The 22,694-nt window shown below is 39.1% G+C and overlaps 1 protein-coding gene across 2 annotated transcripts in view; it reads left to right on the forward strand.

The window, feature by feature from the left end:
• gpr107 (G protein-coupled receptor 107) overlaps positions 1-22,384 on the forward strand; it is a 113,084-nt gene extending 90,700 nt beyond the window's left edge. For both annotated transcript variants that reach the window (XM_048558914.2, XM_048558915.2), the window contains exon 18: positions 11,336-22,384. In XM_048558914.2, coding sequence (XP_048414871.1) covers positions 11,336-11,432 — 97 coding nt within the window. In that variant the 3' untranslated portion in view covers positions 11,433-22,384. The remainder of the gene's footprint in view (positions 1-11,335) is intronic.
• Positions 22,385-22,694: the final 310 nt, after the last annotated feature.

Here is a 22,694-nt window from a genome sequence, read left to right on the forward strand (position 1 = left end):
TTTTAGAGGGGAATAGACTAAGTTGAGACAGTGGACTACTCTGATGGCCATTGCTGCAGAACCATAAAAAATTGAGGGAAGTTAGTCAAAAGAAATTAATTGGAGACTTCCACCAAATTAAGAATTATTCCATGAATTAGTTTGAATGTTACAGGGTTGTCAGGTGGGAAAGAGTTGAAGGAGGTTGGTGAGAAAATGTGGGATGTGTTGGTCGCCATATGGTGCATCTGATAGCAATAGTGCAACATGAATTGAGAATAACAGTTTTCATTTCTGTGTGAAATGTGCATTCGGCAATGTGAGAATATCATTTAGTAAATGTGGTGCTCAAATGAAGTAAAGAACATAATGGCAATCAACTGCATTGTCTTAGATTTCTGCCTACGTACGAGTGAGAGTCAGTCTGCCTATAGAACTCAAAAAGGAGTCCTTGGACTCAGTGCTTTAAGTCTTTTTTTCTGTCCCATATGTTGTTAGACCTGCTGATTTTCTCCAGTATTTTCTGTTTTTATTCTATGCTTTCTCTTGTTCCTTACTAATATTTTCTTCCATTTTAATATCCAACCTTTTCCGTTATCACTGTAATTAAAAGTGAAATTAACAATGTTATTACACGGTGTGAAGCTGGATGAACACTGCAGGACAAGCAGTATCAGAGGAGCAGGAAGGTTTGACGTTTCGGGTCGAGACCCTTCTTCAGAAATGGGGTAGTGGAAGGGGATTTTGAAATCAATAGGGAGACATGGTGAGACGGATAGAAGATGGATAAAGGAGAAGATTGGGTGAGGGGAGACAGACAGGTCAAAGAGACGGGGTTAGAGCCAGATAGGGAGGGGATAGGTCAGTCCAGGGAGGACAGACAGGTCAAGGAGGCAGGATGAGATTAGTGGGTAGGAGATGGGGGTGGGGCTTGAGGTGGGAGGAATGGTTAGGGAGGCGGGGACTAGCTGGGCTGGTTTTGGGATGTGGTCGGGGAAGGGAAGATTTTGAAGCTTGTGAAGTCCACATTGATACCCTTGGGCTGCAGGGTTCCCAAGTGAAATATGAGATGCTGTTCCTGCACCTTTTGGGTGGCGTCATTGTGGCACTGCAGGAGGCCCAGGATGGACATGTTGTCTGAGGAGTGGGGGAAGTTGAAATGGCTTGCAACTGGGAGGTGTAATTGTTGCGAACTGAGCGTAGGTGTTCCGCAAAGTGGCCCCCAAGCCTCCGCTTGGTTTCCCCGAAGTAGAGGAGGCCACAACGGGAACAGCGGTTACAGTATATCACATTAACATGTGCAGGTGAACATCCGTTTGATGTGAAAAGTCCTCTTAAGATCTGCGATGGGGGTGAGGGGGGAGGTATAGGATCAGGTGTAGCACTTGCTTCAGTTGCTGGGAAAAGTGCTGGGGCTAGAGGGGAGTCAGGGAGAGAACGGTTCCTCCAGAAAGCACAGAAGGGTGGGGAAGGAAAAATGTCTTTAGTAATGTGGTCAGATTGCAGATGGCGGAAATGTTGGAGGATGATGCGTTGGATTTGGAGGTTGGTGGCGTGGTACGTGAGGAACTTAGCTCCACCTATCTGGATTCCATTTTCTCCCCCTTGGTCCAGGAACTCCCGACCTACGTCAGTGACACCAGCTATGTTCTCCACCTCCTCCAGAACTTCCAATTCCCCGGTCCCCAGCACCTCATTTATACTGTGGACATCCAGTCCCTATACACCTGCATTCCCCATGCAGAGGGCCTAAAAGCCCTCCGCTTCTCCGTGTCCCGCAGGCCCGACCAATCCCCCTCCACTGCCACTGTCATGTGCTTAGCCGAACACAACGTCACCCTCAACAACTTCCACTTTAATTCCTCTCACTTCCGACAGACAAAGTGGGTGGCCATGGGTACCCACATGGGCACAAGCTATGCCTGCCTCTTTGTAGGGTACGTGGAACAATCCCTCTTCCAAAGCTACACAGACCCTATCCCCCATCTCTTCGTCCGTTACATTGTTGACTGTTTTGGGGGATGGGGAGATTTTAAAACTGGTAGAACCCACTAACCTCCGTATGCAATGTATCATTCTCTGCCACCTGCAATCTGACTCCACAACCAAAGATATATTTCCCTCTCTATTCCTATCTGCCTTTTGTAGGGACCACTTGCTTGGCAACACCCTCGTCCACTTCATGCTCCCCACTAGCCCCACCGCCTTTCTCTGCAACTGCAGGAATTGCTACACCTGCCTCTATACCTCCCTCCTCACCTCCATTCAAGGTACCAGACAAACCTTCCACATCAGACGGAGGTTCACCTACTCATCTGCCAATGCGGTCTACTATATCCGCTGCTCCCAATGCGACCTCCTCTACATCGGTAAGACCAAGCGGTCGCTGGGGACACCACTTTATGGAGCATCTGTGCTCTGTTAGCGACAAACTACAACACCTTCCCATCACAAACCATTTCAACTCCCCCTCCCAATCCCTGGACATTTCGCCCATCCTGGGCCTCCTTCAGTGTCACAGTGGCGCCCACCGAAAATTAGAGGAGCAACATCTCATATTCCGCCTTGGAAGCCTACAGCCCAATGACCTAAATGTGGATTTTTACCAGTTTCAAAATCTCCCTATCTCCAGTGTTATTCCATGACCAACCCTCCCTCTCATCCCGCCTCCTTGACCTGACACAACCTGTCCACCTTCTGTCCCAGATAACAAGGTGTAGAGCTGGATGAACACAGCAGGCCAAGCAGGATCAGAAGAGCAGGAAAGCTGGTATTTCGAGCCAAGACCCTTCTTCAGATCTGCTCTTCCACCTATCCGCTTCACCGACCTCACCGACCAATCCCCACCACTCCCTACCTGCACTCACCTATCACATCCCATCTACCTTCCCCAACCCCACCCCTCCAATCTCTCTTAATTTCTGAGCTCCCTTCTACCCCCACCCACCCCCATTTCTGAAGAAGGTGTTTGACCTGAAACATCAACTTTCCTGCTCCTCTGATGCTCCCTGGCCTGCTGTGTTCCTCCAGCGCGACACTGTTATCTCTGACTCCAGCATCGGCAGTTCTTACCTGCTCTTTCCTAGCTTTGGTCCATTCTTGCCCCTTTTCACAATTCCTCTCTTTGCTACTCATTGATTTCTGTCATTCACCTTGTCCTGTTTCCTCTGCAGTTTCACAATTCTGCTCCATATCCTGTAAATTTCTTAATTGCTTTCCTTATTTGCTTTAATGTCTTTTTTACTATTCCTTTCTGATAATTTTAATAGTTGACATTAAAAGCAATTTATAAATCCAGTCACATTAAGATTTGAGACCGAACCAAAAAAGGATGTGAGAATAACTGACTAGATGCTCAGTTGCTGAGTTAGATTTAACCTAAACAAGAGAGGGAGGAGGAGTGAGGAATTACAGATGCTCATGGTGGAAACTCCCAAATTCCGCTGTGACATCTGCACCTTGTCTCCTTAGTAACAGTTCTTGCTGTCCTTGTAAAACATTGGAGATACACAATAGCATGAAAATGTATGTCAATTTATTCGCTATGATTTTAGAAAAAGTGTCTGTGCACAAGAAAAGCTGTTTCAAAACATTTTTGACAAATAAGCTAATGTTCTATTAGAACCATATTTAAAGTGGTCCTAGGCAAAAAGATGCAATATTTATGCAATGTCTTTTACTCCTGAAATATTCAGGAGAAAAATAAGACTGTTGGTAAATTGATTGGGCAGCCAGAACACTGTGGGCAGCAGAGAGCCCTGTCACCCTGTACGCTTCCCTTAAAAGAATGCCTTTCATTCAGGAACATCTGCCAATGATAGTACCACTTCAGTTAAGTTACTGCAGTGTGCAATTCAAAATGGAGATCACTCTGTCTCCCAAGCAAGAGTTGGAGGATTAAAACCAAGTATAACCCCAGATATTTCTTTCAAACAACTGTTGTAAAAATTTCCTATAATATGTGCTTTCACTTTCATTCAAGAGACTGAATGACTTGTCTGAAAATCGTTTGCCGTGAAGCAAATCCAAAGTGCTTCTAGTTTACGTATGCTACCGTAAGTATTCCTGACTATTTTGAGCCAGGACACTGCCATAGTGCTGCAATTATACTTAGTTCTATGGCTTGGAAGGTAAAATTGGCCAAGGTTCTGCTCCTAACTGTACGATGACCTGTACTGTAAGTGCATCAAAACTTGTTTACATACTGAGGGTGTTTTGTGCATCATGATATAAAGATTCATGTCCCACCTGGAAAGGCAAAAAATGATTAAAAACCCAGACCAATGTGATAGTTGCTCGCGAGAGTTCTAGAAATTTTCTCTGACTCCCTTAAATTATCTAAACTGGTTTTACAGACACCACTGGTCCTACAATATGTTGCAAAGCTTGTTCTCTCTTGTACAATGTGATTTTTGCCTCAGTCAGAGCACATTGCTTGGAGTCATGCAGTAAGTTTGTGTTCATTTCACAAGCTGCTATAAGCTGTACCATAGGTCCACTAAAATAACAAAGTGTGGAGCTGGATGAACACAGCAGGCCAAGCAGCATCTCAGGAGCACAAAAGCTAACGTTTCGGGCCTCGATCCTTCATCAGAGAGCACTGGTCCACTGTTGTCTGGAAAAAGAAAATGCTTTTAATATCTAATCTAGTTCTGCCCTTATGTGACTTGTAAGCGTAACCTCTTTTTTCCTGTTGAATTAATTTATTGTCTAAAAGCAACATTGACATTTGATTATTTTATAAACATGATATCAAATTGCCCAAGTCTGTGTTCCACTAATATGTACAGACCCAGCTCTTTAAACTTATTTGGATGCCTGAGGTGTTTTGAATTGGAAATAAATCTTGTGCCCCTGATTTGCACCATTACCGAAGCCTCAATATTCCATACCCTGGAGGAGAACTAATTCAGGTGACAGCTATCTAAATGAAGCCAAGTTGTCTTATGGCATGTTTTGTGCTGAATTGTTTTGTGGATACAACCTAATAGCTGGTTAGATTTAGAAAGAGCTTTGCCACATTAGTATTATTTGGCTTTTGTAGTAGCTAGATGGCAGAGAGAGCAGTGGTGCTCAACATTTCATCAAATGAACTGTCTTTTTGTCTGTTCTGTGTCACATTTGTGGTGAATATATGGTAAACTGCATGATAATACTGGCTAGACATCTCATTCTACCTATTGACTGCCAGAAGTAGACAGCTACATGCTGTGAAAACCTTTCCATCTATTAAACCTGCGAAGTCACTGCTGCCGAGTCTTTGACAGTTCTTGTGCCACATATTACTATGACTTGATGGCATGCCTATAAAATGGAAGTTATCTCATTAAATATTTAATTGCAAGATTAAAATTACACTTTATAAAGCATAATAAAGTATGAAATTCTGAAATAAAATCTCATTCCCCAGTCATTTCATGATATGGTGTCTTTTCACAACTAACTGGATGTCTCAAAGTGCTTCGTGCTCAATGAGCTTTCAAAACCGGTCACAGTTGATAGGCAGGTGAAAGAAGCAGCATTTCTTATTTGCAGGAGCATCCCATAATGAACAGAAAGATGCTGGAATCGGTTTATTTTGATGATTGAGGGGCAAATGTTGAGAACAGAATTCACTGCACTTTTTGAAATAGTGCCATGGAATTCTTAACATCCACTGGTCATATTTCATCGAAATGTTGACGGTTTCACAATATTGTGTTTTGGTGATACAAAATATATTAAACAAATGGACAACTGCTTAATAGGTCAGTAAGTTAACGTCGTGAGTTATACCTGAAATGTTAACCTTTGTTATTCTTTCAGCTGATAAACTGTCATGCATTTTGAGCACTTTCTGTTTCTGTTTTTTGTTTTCCCTATATTTTCTATACCATAGTGATAGATGTTATCACACTTAAAGCATTACATTTGCAAATTCAGTGACTCTATGCTTTGGATTGTATTCATTTATGACTGATCTGTTCTGACCTAAGGAAGGAGTTGGAGTCTAAAATGTGCGGAAAAACTTTTCTAATGTCACATTTGCTCTTATGACAAAATAATTTGTCATGGAGTAATTAACCACAGGATGTGCAATTGTGTAACATTTGGGCCTTATGGCATTTTTTAAAAAAAGCTCCCTTTTAGCAGTAGAATAATACGTTCTGCAGTGAATAGTATCATGCTGAAAAGTGTGTGTGTTGTCCCTGCAGGAAAAATTAATACATTCAGCTGTTTTCTTATGGTGTCGTTCAAGTTAAGGTCACTTGTTGAGGAATAATTGGACCAGGGTGCACAGATCCTGTTCAGTTCACTCTTTAAAAATATTTTACCTGTAAATCTTTGTGCTTATAAGGTGGAACTGCCTATGTATCCGAGTCAGACTGCACCTATGTCTTTCTGTGGGTAACTGTGCTGTAGAGCTTCCTGCTGAGCAGCTTTGGCACTTGACAAGAAGAAGTTTTAGTTATTCAGTCCTGGCATGTGAGCAACTGGAAATAATTGTCTATCCACAGTTGCCCTTGAGAGGGGTGAGCCACCTCCACCTTTTGAACTGCTGCAGTCCATGTCATGTATGTACACCCACAGCATTGTTAGATGAATATTAAGAAGGGGAGAGTGATTATTCAGGAATGATGATTTCAAATTTGAATGTGTTGAGTGTTGTGACTCAAACAGATCCTTGGAAATGAGATTTAACACAATGCATGTTTTTTTTCTTTAATGCTTTTATTTTCTGCCAGTTTCAGTATTCCTATTTGCTCAGTCAGGTGATTTTATGATGTGGAGGTGCTGGTGTTGGACTGAGGTGAACAAGGTCAGAAGTCACATGACACAAGCTTATAGTCCAACAGGTTTATTTGAAGTCACAAGCTTTTGGAGCGCTGCTGCTTTGCCAGGTGAAGTCAGGTAATTTTATGGCTTATAGAGACTGACACTATGTGAAAGTGGATACACCTTTCAATGTTCTTCAGGCTTCATTACTATTGTCACCATCGTGTCAGTAGTTTACCAATGTAGCTCAAATTTCTAACATTTTAAATAAAGTTACAAAGTGTCACAGATTTACTGTGGCAGAGGAAGAGGCCAGTTAGTCCATCTGGTCCATGACAATGTGGTAAAATAGCATGATTACACTTATCTGTTAAACTTTTAATGCTGTTAATAATAGTTTGAAGCTTTAATTAAAAATAATAATTTTGGAAAACAAAGATATAAAATTGCAACAATTTTATTGGGCTAAAATGTTTAGTTTTCTAACAAAAAGGTTTGTCTTCACAGTGAGTGAAAAGTATAGTTTTCACTGATTTTGTAAACTTCAGAAAGTGTACTAAGCTCTACTGGGAAGATGGAGAGAAGACAAGTGGGTCAGCAATTTTTTCAGGCAATTGTTAAATGTTCAAACGTTTTTCATTGTCTTTTTTTTTTAAATCACAGTCACTTGGTACCACTCAACTTGAATGCTGCTGAAAAAAAGATATACTGAATGCTACTGACACTTTTCATCTCTCACTCATCAAGAAATATGCAAGAATGCCAAATTTAAAATGACTGTGACAAGTTGTTCTGGAAGAAAGGGGTGTTGATTGTTTTCACCAAGGCCAATGATAAACTTTAGGCTCTGGGTAATTTTAAAAATGGGCTTAAGAGTTCAACAGGAAAATATGCTGTCCAAAAAAACTTATTCTCTGTTCAAATTACCCTGAAGCAGGGTACTGCTCCTCGTTTGTTCCTCTATGGCAACACCTTGATCAATCATTGCTTCATTGTTTTTGACAGTCTTGCTGATTTGCAGAGAGTCTATGGATATACTACTGCAATTCTGCTTTCAGCAATGTTCTAGCTCAGATCATACCCAGCAGTTGGTTTTCAAAGCCACTTTCAATGTCTAGAGCAACTTAAATCATCAGTGATTCACAGGTTGGAAGTAAAAGCTACTCATTAATTTTTAAGAAAACTGCACATCATGACAAAAATCACAAATCTTTAATTATCTGATAGCAAGCGACGGAGAAGCAAGTCATTAAATTTAAAATCTAATTTTCTGTATATTTTATTTAGGACCCATAGTGAATATTGAGTCAGGTAAGCGAGTGCAAAATCTGGGGATAAGTGACTTCAAGACAAACAATAGGAGCAAAGGGTAGATAGTGGCAGAAAGTTAGAAATTGTTCCGTAAGAATTATTGCTGTGATGACTGTTGTTTGTATTAATGATTTGGACTTTGAAATCAAAACCACAGTTTTTAAATTTGAGTGATACAAGCTTAGTGTGATTGCGGTGAAGTCTAGCCACTGTTAACAATACTAAGAAGGGCTGCAACACATTACACATTGATAAACTTACAGAATTGGCAAATAATTAGCAAATGAAGTTGAACACAAATGGTCTTGAGGTGGTACATTTTAGTGGGAACAGGCAGTTACTTATTATTTGAAAGATGCATGTCTAAGTAAATTAGAGAATGTGATCTTAATGTACAATCAAGAGGATGTAGCGAAGATTTGCAAAGCATGATATCGGAAAGATCAGGGTGCACATTAGAGGAAGGATGAACAATCTCGGTCTCATGTCTCTCAAAAAAGAAGCCCAAGAGATGATGGAATAGAGGTCTTTAAAATAATGAAAGATTTCGATACAGCAGACACAGAATATTTTCACTTGCAATGAAGAGCAAGACTAGATTCAATCAATATAAAATAGTCATCAAAAATCCAAGAGGGAATTCATAATAAACATTGCCTTTAATCCAGAGAGTGATGAGAATATAGAACTTGCTATGACAGGGAGCAATCCAAATGAATAGTATCAATGCATTTAGGGGAAGGCTAATAAACACATGAAGGAGAAGGGAATAGAGGGTTACGATTTAACTGAGAAAAGATACGAGGATGCTTGAGCAGGGCATAAACATTGTCGTAGACTAGTTGAGCAAAATAGCCTGTAAAATGCCCACATCTCATTTTATTCTTACAAAATTGCTCAGAATTTGCTGACAAATATTTCCAGTTATAATGTGTCTCAGCCAGAAGGTGTGTTCTCTTTGTTCAAAAAAAGCAGTAATTTTGTAAATCATTGTGTGGGATCCATGGCCTAGTGAGTAGCCCATTCACTTCTGAATCACAACAAGGCTTTCAGTCCAAGCTATACATGAGAGAAACAAGAACATAAAATCCAAGCTGATGTTCCAGTGCAGGACTGAAACAATACTGCAGTGTCAGAGTATCATCCATTTGTTCAGGTGGATGTAAAATGTCCCACGGCACAATTTCGAAGAAGGGTACAGAAATTATCCCCTTCATGACCAATATTTATTCCTTAATCAGCCTTTTTGTTATGTAGACGATCTGGTTACTAGCATTTTAGTGGTCATGCAAGTTTATGGTGTACAAATTGACACTGCATTTTGTACAGCTGAAGTTTAGTCACAACTGCTCTTCACTGTCTGTAAAGCACTTAGGCTGTGAAAGGAGGTAAAAAAAAATTGCAAGTCTTTTTTCTTGAAACCAACAGTGGGAAGATTTTGAAATAGTAACTGTCATGCACATGGTTTTTGTTTTAATAAAATTTTGTAAAATTTACCAGGGCAATTTCCTTTGAAAGCTGCTTTAGGTGTCCCATAGAACCTCAACACAGTAATTGGTATCGCCCTTTACCGAAATACAGTGAAGACATCAGTTAGCTAGTTAGTGTTTTCAGTCTCTCCTTGCTGTGCTCTGTAGAAGTAGTATTAAGTGAAGTCACAGAGCAAAACTTCTAGTCTGGGAAGATGAATGGCAAATAATGGATCAAGAAACAGAGGCATCAGTCATTATATACATTTTTAAAATTTCTTGAAATACAGCTCTGCTTAATAATGTTCGTTTCCACTGTGTTGTGGTTTGCAAAGATACAGCAGCATCTGTGTTATGAAGGGCAACTGGGGCATGTTTTTGGCAGGTCAAATTTTATCTGCAGTCTACTTGTGTACACTGCGGCTTGCAGTACTGCAAAGAGCTGGAAGAGTTTTGTTTTCTGGCAGGCTTGAAACAAAGCTGCAGTAGGCCACTTAAATCTACCCTTTTGATCCTGATTTTCTGAGCTACACAAATGTTTTCACGTAAAGGCTTTCAGCAATATTGTCTACCCCATGATTAGACAACCAGCATGACATTAAAGTGTATCGGTGTGCAGTGGTAAGTCCTATTGATTTATTTGAGCAATGTGCATTAGATATTCATCCTGCAAACTAGAATCCGTCTGCTGTTGGCCTAAAATAAAGTATAATCATGAACTAACCAGTATTTTGTTGAGTACTGCATAATTATTCCAAATTGAGTCAGGTAACCATTTATTTTCTTCAGCCTGAATAGCTTTTATATACATTTTCCTTGTGTTTTGTAGCATTGAGGATTTATTTTCCTTCACTAGTGATAATTTTCCAATAATACTATTTCACAATCTCAAGATTGTCTTATTTCACCTCTGAAGTGAATATTCTAAAACATGTCCAAAGAGTTGAGTGTACAACCTGTACTGGTTCATCATACCAATAACTGCAGCACACATATACAATGGCTGCATTCGAAGTGAGCTTCAGGGGCCTTTTGCCAGGATGGCAAATTGAAGAGGAACGTCATTTGGGGAGGGAATGAGTTCTGAAAACTTCCTATTAGCTCTTGCCCACTCATTGAAAAGAGAAGTTGCTGTTTGTGATTACAACCGTGTACTTGAATTGGATATGAAAAGCTGAACAGAAAATTCCAATGCTCAACAAGTCCCATTTTCAGACTGAAGTAAGGGATGGGAATTTAGTGATACAAGCAATCGTGAAGAGACCTGAACACAGAACGGAGCATTTTCCTTCAAAGAAAGTAATGTGTGAGCTCCCTCTTGAGATGCTTAGTGTCATTTTGGTGTTGTGCTATGTCACAAGACTGCAAACATCCACTAGTTGATATCATGGTAAGTGCTGAATTCACTGTAATGTTGGCATATTCGACATGCAAAGTATTGGCAGTATTCTGTCGGGGGAGTGCCATATCATTTTAGTTTGTTGAATTGAAGGTCTCAGCCAGATCAACAACTAAAATGTTGTTTCGACTCAAAACCTCTGGTCTATGAAGCTTCAGTCACCCAAGGTTCTCGCTTGTCAATGCTTTTTAGTGAACCCAAATGGAAAGTACACATTTGTGAGTGTCAGATAAGGACTTGGCTGTATTACCCTTTTAGTCATGTATTTTCCTGGTACTCTGCAGTTGAGCTGTCAAATGCAACATGACCATTTGGGTGAGATACCCAAGGACTTACTGCTAACCTAGTTGATAATACTCATTATTACTGGATAGTTTGTTTTAATCTACAATAATACAGCAGATTTTCTTTTCATTTGCAGAGTGACTACAACTGGAATGATGGAAGGAGTGAAAAAAGTTAACCAAACATCGAGTGGCCCTTCAGAGCAGAGAGGAGAACTAGACAGAATGGCATGACAATGACCAGCCTTCAACAGAGACACAGAGTGTAATGTGTGTGCCCTCCCCCTTTCAATCTGTAAGGGATATGCACAGAAAACACTTGATTCAGGGCTCAAAGAAGTGCTTCTGCACCAAATGAAGTTCAGTATTTTGTTGAGAAAATCACATTTTCCTGTGAAATATTTGCAGTTTTCCAACTTTTTAGTGCACAGGACTCATGCCAGTGCTGCCCCATCGTATACACCAGTTCAGCTTAAACAGATCTAAAGGTAGTTGTCAGCTTGTGAGGCTTTATCTTTATTCATACAAATTAATTTGAGTCATTGATTTTTTTGAGATTCACAGAGAGCTGGTACTTTTTGTCACTTTATTGATACAAGCTTCCTCCATTTCTTTGCACATAGATTTGTTTTTAACCCGTAAATTATGTTGTAACTCCAAGGCCATAACTGTAAATTCAAGCTGCAGTATACTTCAGTCCCTCAGTTGAAGTTGTGGTGCATTTAGTATTTTTGAGTCAGATATGACTTAATGTACAGAGTGGATTACAGTGACAAAGTTAGTCATCATCTGCTGGAGAGGGGATGAGTCATGTGACTCATCACTTGCAAAAACTCAAACTTGAGGGGCAAGAATCCAACCCGAGTTTGCCAGTCCCCTCAGATGAAAGGAGGGAGAGTACCATCAAAAACCATTGAGTGGAAACTGTATATTTTTACTTTCATTTCATATTCCACCAAGTAATATATTATAATTTTAAAATTAAAATTATTGACTGAAAACTAAGATTATAAATTTATGCTTTTACCGCAGTTCCTGGATTCAGGTTTTAACTGATAGGTTCTCTATTGTCTATTTGCTCTGTTTGGTGTGTGATTGAGCCAAACACACTAAGAATATCCACAGTTTGATCCTTGGTGTGAACTTAGCTGATTTCAACAGTTAGAAATTGTTGATCTGGCCTCAGCTGCTCCAAGCTCTGGAGGAAAGGGAAAATTATCCCAGGTTTCCACTCTTCACTGTCATCTAATGACTTCTAATGTAGTGTATGTATGGGTTTGTGGATTTCAGGTGAAGAATGACCTTTTGTGTAAATAATTAGTGGCAACCAGTACAAATGGGGACTCCTTCAATAGAAGAGAAAATTTGAGTAAAACCAGTATAGTAATTTAAGCTAATACGTCCAGCTGTTCAGAGTGGTCATCCAGCAGCTAAGCAAGTGAATTCCTCTCTGGAATAGCATATAAAAGTAGATAGTCTAAATTGGCCATACTTTAAATTTAAATTTTGTTATTTTCTTCTGAAATTGTATCTAAAATCAGGTAGAACTTTCTGCAGCTTGTGACTCAGTTCCTTCACTCCTTCAGCTTCTGGTACTTGGCTGCTATGTTGGTGTATCTGTGCAGCTCTTGGATTCCTAAGTAGTGTGTAGGAGTAACGTCGTGAGGTTGAGCTGTCAGAAATATGCTGCAGAGAGAAGTGCGGATTGATTACATTACATTAGAAGGGCTTAATGTACAAGCTGCACTGTCTTTGAAAGCTTTATCACACATTGCAATGAAATCCATATTTGTTACAAACTAAGGAGACAAAAATGAAAATATCACTTTTATAATCCAATTACTCTGCCATTTTCGTGTTTTATTTTTGATTTTTTTTCTGAAATGTATAGGCTTTGCTTTTTTCCTTGAAGACCTAAACATTGGTCTGATCAGTTGCTGGCACTCAGACCATCAATCCTTTAGATGTCCTTCTGCTTTTTTTATTGCACCAGTTGGTTCTCCATGTTATGTATGTCGTCGAATGAAGCAGCTGCTTTCAGAAATGTGCTTTCACTGGCAGAGGGAGCCAGGCACAGCACTACTTAGTGCCACTCTTTGTTGCAGCACAGTGGTGCAAGTGACACATTGAGCTTATAAACTTCTCTCTCTCTCCTGCTCTCTCTCAATGAAGATTTTAGATACTGAATTCCTGTAGCAGGCAGGTTACTAGTTGTTTAAGAACATTACCCCTACTCAAAGAAATGTAACACCTGCTCTTTCACTACAGTGCACAATGCACCTGTGAAAGAACTGACAGTTATTTTGCAAAACTTGATTTTTATCCAGTTATTTACAATGTTTTAAAATTAAAAGATAAATCACTTCTACTATTGAATGGTCTTCGATCACAGAAAAGCATAGCTAGAAAATGGCCTTCAGTTTCTATTACAGGAAAGGGGTAACGGATGCTCTTGTTTTGATCTCCCTTTTATGTGTCTCGTTCTTGAACCCTATCTATGTATGTTTTTCATTATTGTCAATTTTGAGTGTATGATACATTTGTAAGTCATTAGTGAGTCACTGTAATTTGGTGTGCCCTGAAGAAATTTGGAGCTCTTTTCTATTAGAACTGGATTGGTGAGAATGCAACTAAACTGAACTGGGCCTACACGAATCAAGATGATGTATATTCCACAAAGCAACCCACACTTAATGCTTTGACTGAATTAGTTCAATTATGTAAATTGATAATTCCTACGAAAAGTTAAAGAATAAGGCATACAGGAAGAAAATGGTTTCTAAAGCTAAAGGATTGAATCTCTGTGGTACAATGAGTAAATGCTTGGTGTGGAATTGAGCTAAATAGGAACAATTTTCAGGTGATGTGAGATGCTAAGTGCTTTCTCATGACCAAAACATTCCGAGCGTTAGTACCAATCAGTACTGAATTAGTTGCTCTCAATTCTTAGTGCTAGAGCTGCCCTTTCAGATGTCTTAGATGAGCGAGGACAGTTGGACTTTCTGAAGGAGTGCATATCTTTCGATTAAATTGCCACCAGGGATACTGCATGTATTGGCCCCATTGTTGACTAATATTTCCTCACAATTTTCCTTGACGTTAGGCCACCTAGACAGGTTACTCGAAAGCGACAGGTACTTATTGGATGAGATCACAGCATGAGTCAGTACCTTCAGAGAGATAGGAAGCGAATGGAATAATAATCGCTGCTAACACAGACAATGAGTTGTTGGACCTTTTACCTAATATTACATTCAGTAATTCCATAAAATGAGTAATTGCTGCATTTGAATCAGATCCATTTGTAAATATACTTTAATGCATTAATAATAGATTACTCTAATTGTACATTTCAGGAGTAGTAGATCTGCTATTTGAATTAAATTTATTGTCACATACTCCCATTTGTAAATGGTTATAATTTTTGCAATCAGTATTTAATTCTAAATTGTTCTGATCATCCCTTGATTTTCAAATGTCTCCCATACATGTGTGTACCATCTTTAAAGCTTTTCTAATTCATCATCTTGTCTTAATTTCTTCTGTATACTCATTTAATTTGTTGAAGTCATTGTGAATGAATAACTTTGAGATGCTTCAGAAAGACGTGATAAACCACTAAACTAGTTAGTTGTCGATTTATAGAATATTCTGTAAAGATTATAGATGATCTGACTTTTTTAAAAAAACCATATCCAATTTTCTGAAAACTAGCAAATAAAAGCACCTCCCAGTGTTGCACTATATCTCAGGTTCAAATCCCCAATCAGTGCTGTATTTGCTGATCTAATGTGGGGAATATGTATTTGTCCATAGCATTCCTATACATCCCTCAAAGATGGAAAATTACCCAATGTTCCTCCTTTCGAGGAATGTTTATTTTGAAGTGATATTCTGTGAAGGTAAGATCATTATTGGCTGTAATATGCCTGATTGTCAAAATCAACTAATGTTTATATATCCATAGTATCAGGTCACTTGAGCAAGGTACACAAGGGCAGTTGAACTATAAGAGCCAGAACTTTCAGTAAGGCAGGCATGAAAATTGGAAGGGAAAACTTCTCAATATACTTTATTGTTGAAAGCCCGTATTTGTCACTTATGAAAAAGGTAACTTTTTAAGTAAAATTGCCAGTTTTGACGAGATTGTTTCAGTTCAGTCATAGTACCTGTCACAGAGAGGAAGTCATAACTCCTCAGATAATTTGTGAATAGTAGACATACTTTTTAAAGAATATTTTTGTATTTTTTATTAAGGAACTGTCTTTGATTAGCTAGTAATAATAAAGTATAATTGAAGAAATTTGACAAACTTCATAAATCATCGACTTCATGCCTGCAGTTTGTTTCCTCTGAACCCACTCGCAAAAATATGGGTTAAGTCACGCGTCACTCCGATGACAAGCTGGTGATCAATTAAATGGCTCAGATGATATCACAAATTGCAGTGGCCCCCTGAACTCCATGATGATGTGTTGCTCCTGTTACGTGTCTTGCGCACCTCTGTGCAATTAACATTTTCCACTTCATAGAGTTAAGAGAGAAGAACTTTTAAACTGTCAAGTCTTGAGAAAAACATTTTCATGTGGGTTTTTGGAGTTGTCATATCAGTCAAGAGCTTGAACCTTACCAACCAGAGCAAAGCAAAGTGATCATCATGTATCAGATTAGTTCCTCTGCTCTTTTGTGGTTTTTCATCGTTTTACACTAAGGTAAATAATTAATGAGATTTGTCGACTTGGTGGAAAACTGTTATTTTATGACTGCAGTATACAAAAGACAATTCAAGGCAAACTGGTGCTCCCCTTTCTCAGGGACTCATTTTTTGGTGTTTTCCCTGGCAAGCCATTGAGTGTCACCTTTAGTAATTGATCACAAAAGGTATTTCTGCAGCCTTAAAATTCTAGCCAAATCTCCTCTTAAACCTAATAGAATGCTGTAATTCTAGTGAGACAGAATTTTCAGCTCTTTAGTAGGTGTTCAGAGCTGATGCAGTAAACAAGGTTTCTTTTTTTCTATCATTCTGTCGAAGGTCCACTGGAGCTGAAGCATTAATTATGTTTTTCTTTCTGCATGTGCTACCAGACCTGAATTTCTCCTGCATTTTGTGTTTCACATTTCCAGTATGTGCAGTTCTTTGTTTTTATTTCTATTACTCTCCATTTTTATACAGTAATCTTGTTTTGTTCCAAACTGTTGCATTAGGATTCTCATACGTTGCAAGTGACAAACAAAGTAAGATGATGTGTTATGGACACTGACAATTTATGCGACAGTTTGAAGAGAGGACTCTGCTTGTAGGTGTTACCTGGTGATATTGGTTTTTTACAACTGATATTGGTCTGGAAATTGATGTAGTGATGCATCACATCAGAGCCTGTCAGGATAAGAAAGTTTGGATCAGCATTGATCAATTAATGATATTCTGATATGAGATACCCTTCATAATGGGAATTGCAATCTTATATTTACGAAATACAGCAAAAGCATGATTGATTACATCTTGCTGTGATAGCTCATGTTATCAACTAATAAAGTATGACAGATATGGTTGAAACCAAATGGAACTATGGATTCATACAGTATAGAAGAGATCCTAAGTCTAATCAAGTCTGTACCACCAAAAAATATACCACCTATACCTACACCTGACCCGCTTTCCCCCACTAGGTCTGTAACTTTGAATTTTATGACACGTTATGTGCTCATCCAAGCACTTTTTAAAGACTAAGGTGTCTGCTTCAGCTACACCCCCAGGTAGTGCATTCCAAAGCTCCACTTGGGGGATAATGTATTTTCCTCAAATCCCCTCTAAACCTCCTGGCTTTCACTTCAAAATTATGTCCCTTTTTTAGGCCTTTCAACAATGATTATATGTTAACTGAGGGATAATTGGGTGAGCACTTAGAGTTAAAAAAGCAGAATATTGGCAACCAAACGTCAGTGGTGGAATTTGTGGAATGAGAGTAGAAATAAAACTCTGACTTGAAAAGTACATAGTTAAATTCTATCTAACCAGCATTTAACCTCTGATATTTAATATCTCAACGGTTAGGTAAAATCAAATATTTTGACATATATGAAGTATGGCCACTTAGACCAGCTCACACAGAACTATCTGAATCATTTACCGATTCAACTCATTGTTTTGAAGCAAAGCAGAGGGAAAATTAAAGGAAACTATGTATAGAACATCTGTGTTGTCTCAAGTTTCTTTTTCAGTATATCAAGTCCATGATTCCAAAATCAAATCCCAGAAAATATTGTCACAGGAACCTGGGTAGTTCCATAGTTTGAAAATCCTGAACTTGAGGTGATTCATAGTGCCATTTACTTTGAGCAAGGAAAACAAGTGTGTCTGAGTTGGTGAGACATGGTTATGTTGATCAAAACAGAAAGAACTGTAGATACTGGAAATCAGAAATGAAAACAAAATGGTGGAAAAGCTCAGCAGATGTAACATTATCTGCGAAGACAAATCAGAGTTAACATTTTGGGTCCAGTGACCCTTCCTCAGAACTCGTTAGGGAGGCGGGGATGAGCTGGGCTGGTTTTGTGATGCAGTGGGGGGAGGAGACAAGCTAGCTTGGTTTTGGGATGCAGTGGGGGGAGGGGAAGATTTTGAAGCTTGTGAAGTTCACATTGATACCATTGGGCTGCAGGGTTCCCAAGCGGAATATGATTTGCTGTTCCTGCAACCTTCGGGTGGCATCATTGTGGCACTGCAGAAGGCCCATGATGGACATGTCATCTGAGGAATGGGAGGGGGAGTTAAAATGGTTTGCGACTGGGAGGCGCAGTTGTTTATTGCGGGCCGAGCGGAGGTGTTCTGCAAAGTGGTCCCCAAGCCTCTGCTTGGTTTCCCCAATGTAAAGGAAGCCACACTGGGTACAGTGGATGCAGTATACTGCATTGGCAGATGTGCAGGTGAACATCTGCTTAATATGGAAAGTCATCATGGGGCCTGGATTGAGGTGAGGGAGGTGGTGTGGGGGCAAGTCTAGCACTTCCTGCGGTTGCAGGGGAAGGTGCCGAGTGTGGGAGCTTGGAGGGGAGTGTGGAGCGGACGAGGGAGTCACGGAGAGAGTGGTCTTTCCGGAAGGACGACAAGGGTGAGGATGTCCCGCCTCCTTGACCTGTTCGTCCTGCCCAGACTGACCTATCCCCTCCCTACCTCCCCACCTGTACTCTCCTCTCCACCTATCTTCTCCTCTATCCATCTTCGGTCCGCCTCCCCCTCTCTCCCTATTTATTTCAGAACCCTCTCCCCATTTCTCTCTCTGATGAAGGGTCTAGGCCCGAAACGTCAGCATTTGTGCTCCTGAGATGCTGCTTGGCCTGCTGTGTTCATCCAGCTTCACACTTTGTTATCTTGGATTCTCCAGCATCTGCAGTTCCCATTATCTCTGATCTCCTTCCTCAGAACTGTTCTGTTTTTATTACAGTTATGTTGTTAGTGCAAGATAGCAAGAGGGGACAAATGTCATCCTCACTTAAAGAAGGTAAGAGGTTCTCTCTGAGCAGACATTTTCTCAGTTGGTGTAGAGATGTGAATATTACAGTATTAATTCATGCCAGGGCTGTAGGTTGTCAGAGACATGTTGCAAGAGAAATGAGGTTTTTTGTTAAAAGTGTTCATGATCTGAAGAGATTATGATCAGGATAATACAATATATTGCTTGTTTTATGTTTGCCAAAATAAATCAATTTTTTGACTTGAAACACATTTTCTCAAGAAATCTATTTAAATGGAATGTAGCATTCAGCATTCTGTTTGGAAGGACAATTTATAATAGAATGTAGGAGACTGTTCTTGAGTTTCAGCAGTTAGGTTTGATGTAATTAATTATTGTTAATTGTACCAGTTGAAATCTCTGGTGTTAGAATGCTGCAGCATTGCTCAGCTTCATTCTGTGATTTCTTTTGAGAACCTTGTGAAGTTTGTGCCTGGCACAAATATTCAGTAACCTATCACACAAAGGCTTTGTCCCTGGCAGTCACTGAGTTGCGACTGCAGCAGTATGGCATAACTGAATAGTTGTAATCAAGGTCCAGAGAAATGGTGTAGCTGGTCATTAAGGTGCATGGATGTGTGAAAGTTTGCTGTCAATGATCTTTCATAACGCAGATATCGTGTGATTTAAGAGAAAGATGGTTCTTTTTGACATGGATGTCATGTTCATAGTGTGGGTCTGTACTTTAACATAAGTATCTGTATACCTTAATTTCTTCCCAAATGAGTCCACATAGTGCCACATAAGGCAAACCAGAAGCAAAGGCTTCCATTGAATTTGTGGAGCTGCATAGTTTGTTTTCATTCATCTGTCCAATTTACATTTCCTTTTTGAAACAGCTAGAGTGAGAGAACCATTAAATTGCTTTAAGTGCACTATGCAGTCCACCACCTTGGTGCTCCAACTGATCTCCTAATGCTTTATAATTAAGAGTTTGTCATTTAGCATGTAGAGACCTTTTTTCTCCATTTATAAAGATAAGAGAAGTAATGAAGCATAAATGTCATTCTCACTAAAATAAGGTGAGTTTCTCTGGCCTCTGAGCAGATATTTTCTCAATATCAACACCTTGCTCACTGCACACAGCTATCTCTTGCCTTTGTTGGAAAAGATTTTGTTTAATTTTGTTTTGGTTTGCTGTTTGTTGGCAATCTCATTCTTAGTTTCTACCTCAGCTAGTAGGTGATTTTGTTTGTCATGAATTTTATTCAAAAGTCAGATATGCTTAGAAAAGGAATACTTCCATACTTGAAAATCTAAAATGGAATAATACTGATAATAGTGCAGTGTTACCAGTGTTTTGCCTCCAGTATAGATTTTGGAAAATGGATAAAGGGTGACTTTGCTATAAATGTAAATTTTTTTTGGAAAATAAAGTTTCAAATGAGGCAAAAGATGAAACTTTTTTTGGAAAGATGGCACCTGATCCTTTTGAATACACTTAATAAGAAAAGTGATTAAAATATTCCACACATTATTATTAAAAGTTTCCCCTCCTGCTGTGAAACAATAAAAACAAAAACAACCTTTTGGGTTCAAGCAAATGAAACAATTCTGTTCCCGTTTCAACTTCAGAAGAGCTAAATCTTTCTTGACATCATAAGATATCTCTTCTCCCTGATTTGGTGCTTTGCTACCATCTAGAACAATCTGTATCTTCAGAAAACATGCAGCAAATTTGAACTAGCTCCAAATAAGAGTAATGATTCTTCACTGATAGATTTTCCTACTTGCTGAGCTCCAAATTTTATCCTTCTGCCCATAGCAGAGACTACAGATGTTTCTCGAGCAGTATAGCAGACTAACTGACTGAGATCTTGAAACAGGATAAATCAGTTGAAGGGGGAAATAATGAAACAGATTTGATTTGAAAGTTTTGTTGAAGTAAACCTTAAATGGCTGGAGAAGGATATAAAAGAAATAGGGAGTAATATTGCTTCATCTTGCAGGTTTTAATTGAAGCATTTTTAAAACCTGGAAATCTAAGCACTAAAATTTCTTTTTGCCTTTCAGCACTTTTAAATTCAAACCAAGTGCAAGGGTGACAGCCTTTAGAATGAGTTATAGTGATAGTTAGAGCTGAAGGGCTTTGCTGAACTCTAAAATTAGAGGCCAGTAAGTTTCCTATTAATGTTGTAAATGTGTACAATTATCAATAACATGTTTTTTCCTGTAAATACCTGTTAATACAAGTTAAACAATGATAGAATATGTCTGTATTCAAGAACCAACTTTTAAAGCTGCAGACAACTAATGAAAATGCCTATTAGTTTAAAGGTAACAAGAACTGTAACCAAGAAAATGTTATTTTATTCTGCCCCCGCCTCCGCCTCCCCCACCTGCCCCTGAAAAGGATTGTCGGGCTGAGAGAGCAGTTTGGTAATACACATGAATTTCTCTTTCTGTTGATGCTACACAGAACCAAATGCTGGGTGAAATGTGTATGAATAGCCTGCAAACAACTGTCCTTGTACTATTTCCTCCTTTGGGAACTACTGGCTTCAGGATTCCCAAAGGTAATATGACTAAAGTTCAGACTTAACAAAAAATGAGGGCAAAGTAAGTACATATTAATGAAAACCTGAAGCAATTGAGGTTAAATGATTCAAAACCTTGGTGCACCAGCTGAATTTGAACTTCATTTTTGAGTTAATGCTTGCTCATATCCTTGTCAATTTCAATGCCCAATCAGAATCTGTGTGCTTGAGGCAGACGCACTCTTGGAATGGCAACGCAGGAAATGAACAGTTATTTCACTGTAATAAACCTTCAGATGAGCAAAAGCAATTGATTTTGGAGCAGTGTCCTCATGTCTGTTCAAACTGACTTGTTTTACTTGTTTTGATTTTAACAATTTTGCCTTGCAACCACTTTATAGATTTAACTTTCCACGTTGATTTTTCAAATAAGCTGTTAAAAATTTTGGTCACATTGGGGTTGAAGGGGAAAATTGACTGATCAATGACTGCAAGGCCAATTCTCAAAACCGCCATGGTTCCCATTTCAGTATCTCATGACGTCAACTTGGATCACTAGGGTAAGCAATAATTGAGTGATTCCTCATTGGGGAATGTCTGATGGATGTGGGACAGAGTACTCACTTCCATAGTCTACACAGTCTAATTGTCTGTGAAATAACAATTTAATCAAATTCTGAGACATACAATTTGCTGACCTATTCACACCAAACTGGTTTGGGGAGCCAGGCTATGCAATACTTTTTCTAAAAACGAATACTTTGCACCTTGTTACATTCTGAACACATTGCTGACTCAGGATTAATGTGGTCTGATGGTGAAATTCCACATATGGGATATTACTTTTGTGTTCTTTTGAAGCATGTTGAAAATGTAGCATTTTTGCTTGTCACAGTCCTGAGCTATCTATACGGTCAGTTTGAAAAACAAGGCAATAAGGACGCCTGAATCAGTGTACAGATTGAGTGAATGTATGTATTTGCTGTTCCTTTCCACGAGGATAATCAGTCACTTGGTGTTTCATGATCAACTGGCTTGACCTATTGAGTTGTTTGTAAAGATTCCATTAATCATGAGTATTTTTAACTAATAAATCTGAGTTGCCAGAAAATAAAGTAGTCAATGAGATGTTCTTGAAGTGATCTGTATTTCCAGGTTATGCTAATAAATGTGAATGATTTGACAACTTATTAAATTGTTGTGTTGCATGATTTGTAAGTAGTCCTTCTATAGAAAAATCTTAATCCCTGAACATTAAAGGCAATAATGAAGAGCTCTTCGAGTAACTCAACCAGTCAGTGCAATGCCATGTAGAGTTGTAGACCAGTCTTTGCAGAATTTGTTGATCTCCAGTTTGTAGTACTCCTGATGTTTGAGAATCTGATGCAAACAGATTATCTTCTCCTAATTCCCATCTTGATATTGCTTCTACGAATGCATGAATATTGGCCAAGGGCAAGTCTTAAGATCAATTGTCATGCCCCCATAGTGGAACAACACACCAA

The sequence above is a fragment of the Stegostoma tigrinum genome, chromosome 29, assembly GCF_030684315.1.
Source record: "Stegostoma tigrinum isolate sSteTig4 chromosome 29, sSteTig4.hap1, whole genome shotgun sequence".
In the NCBI taxonomy this organism is placed as follows: Eukaryota; Metazoa; Chordata; class Chondrichthyes; order Orectolobiformes; family Stegostomatidae; genus Stegostoma; species Stegostoma tigrinum.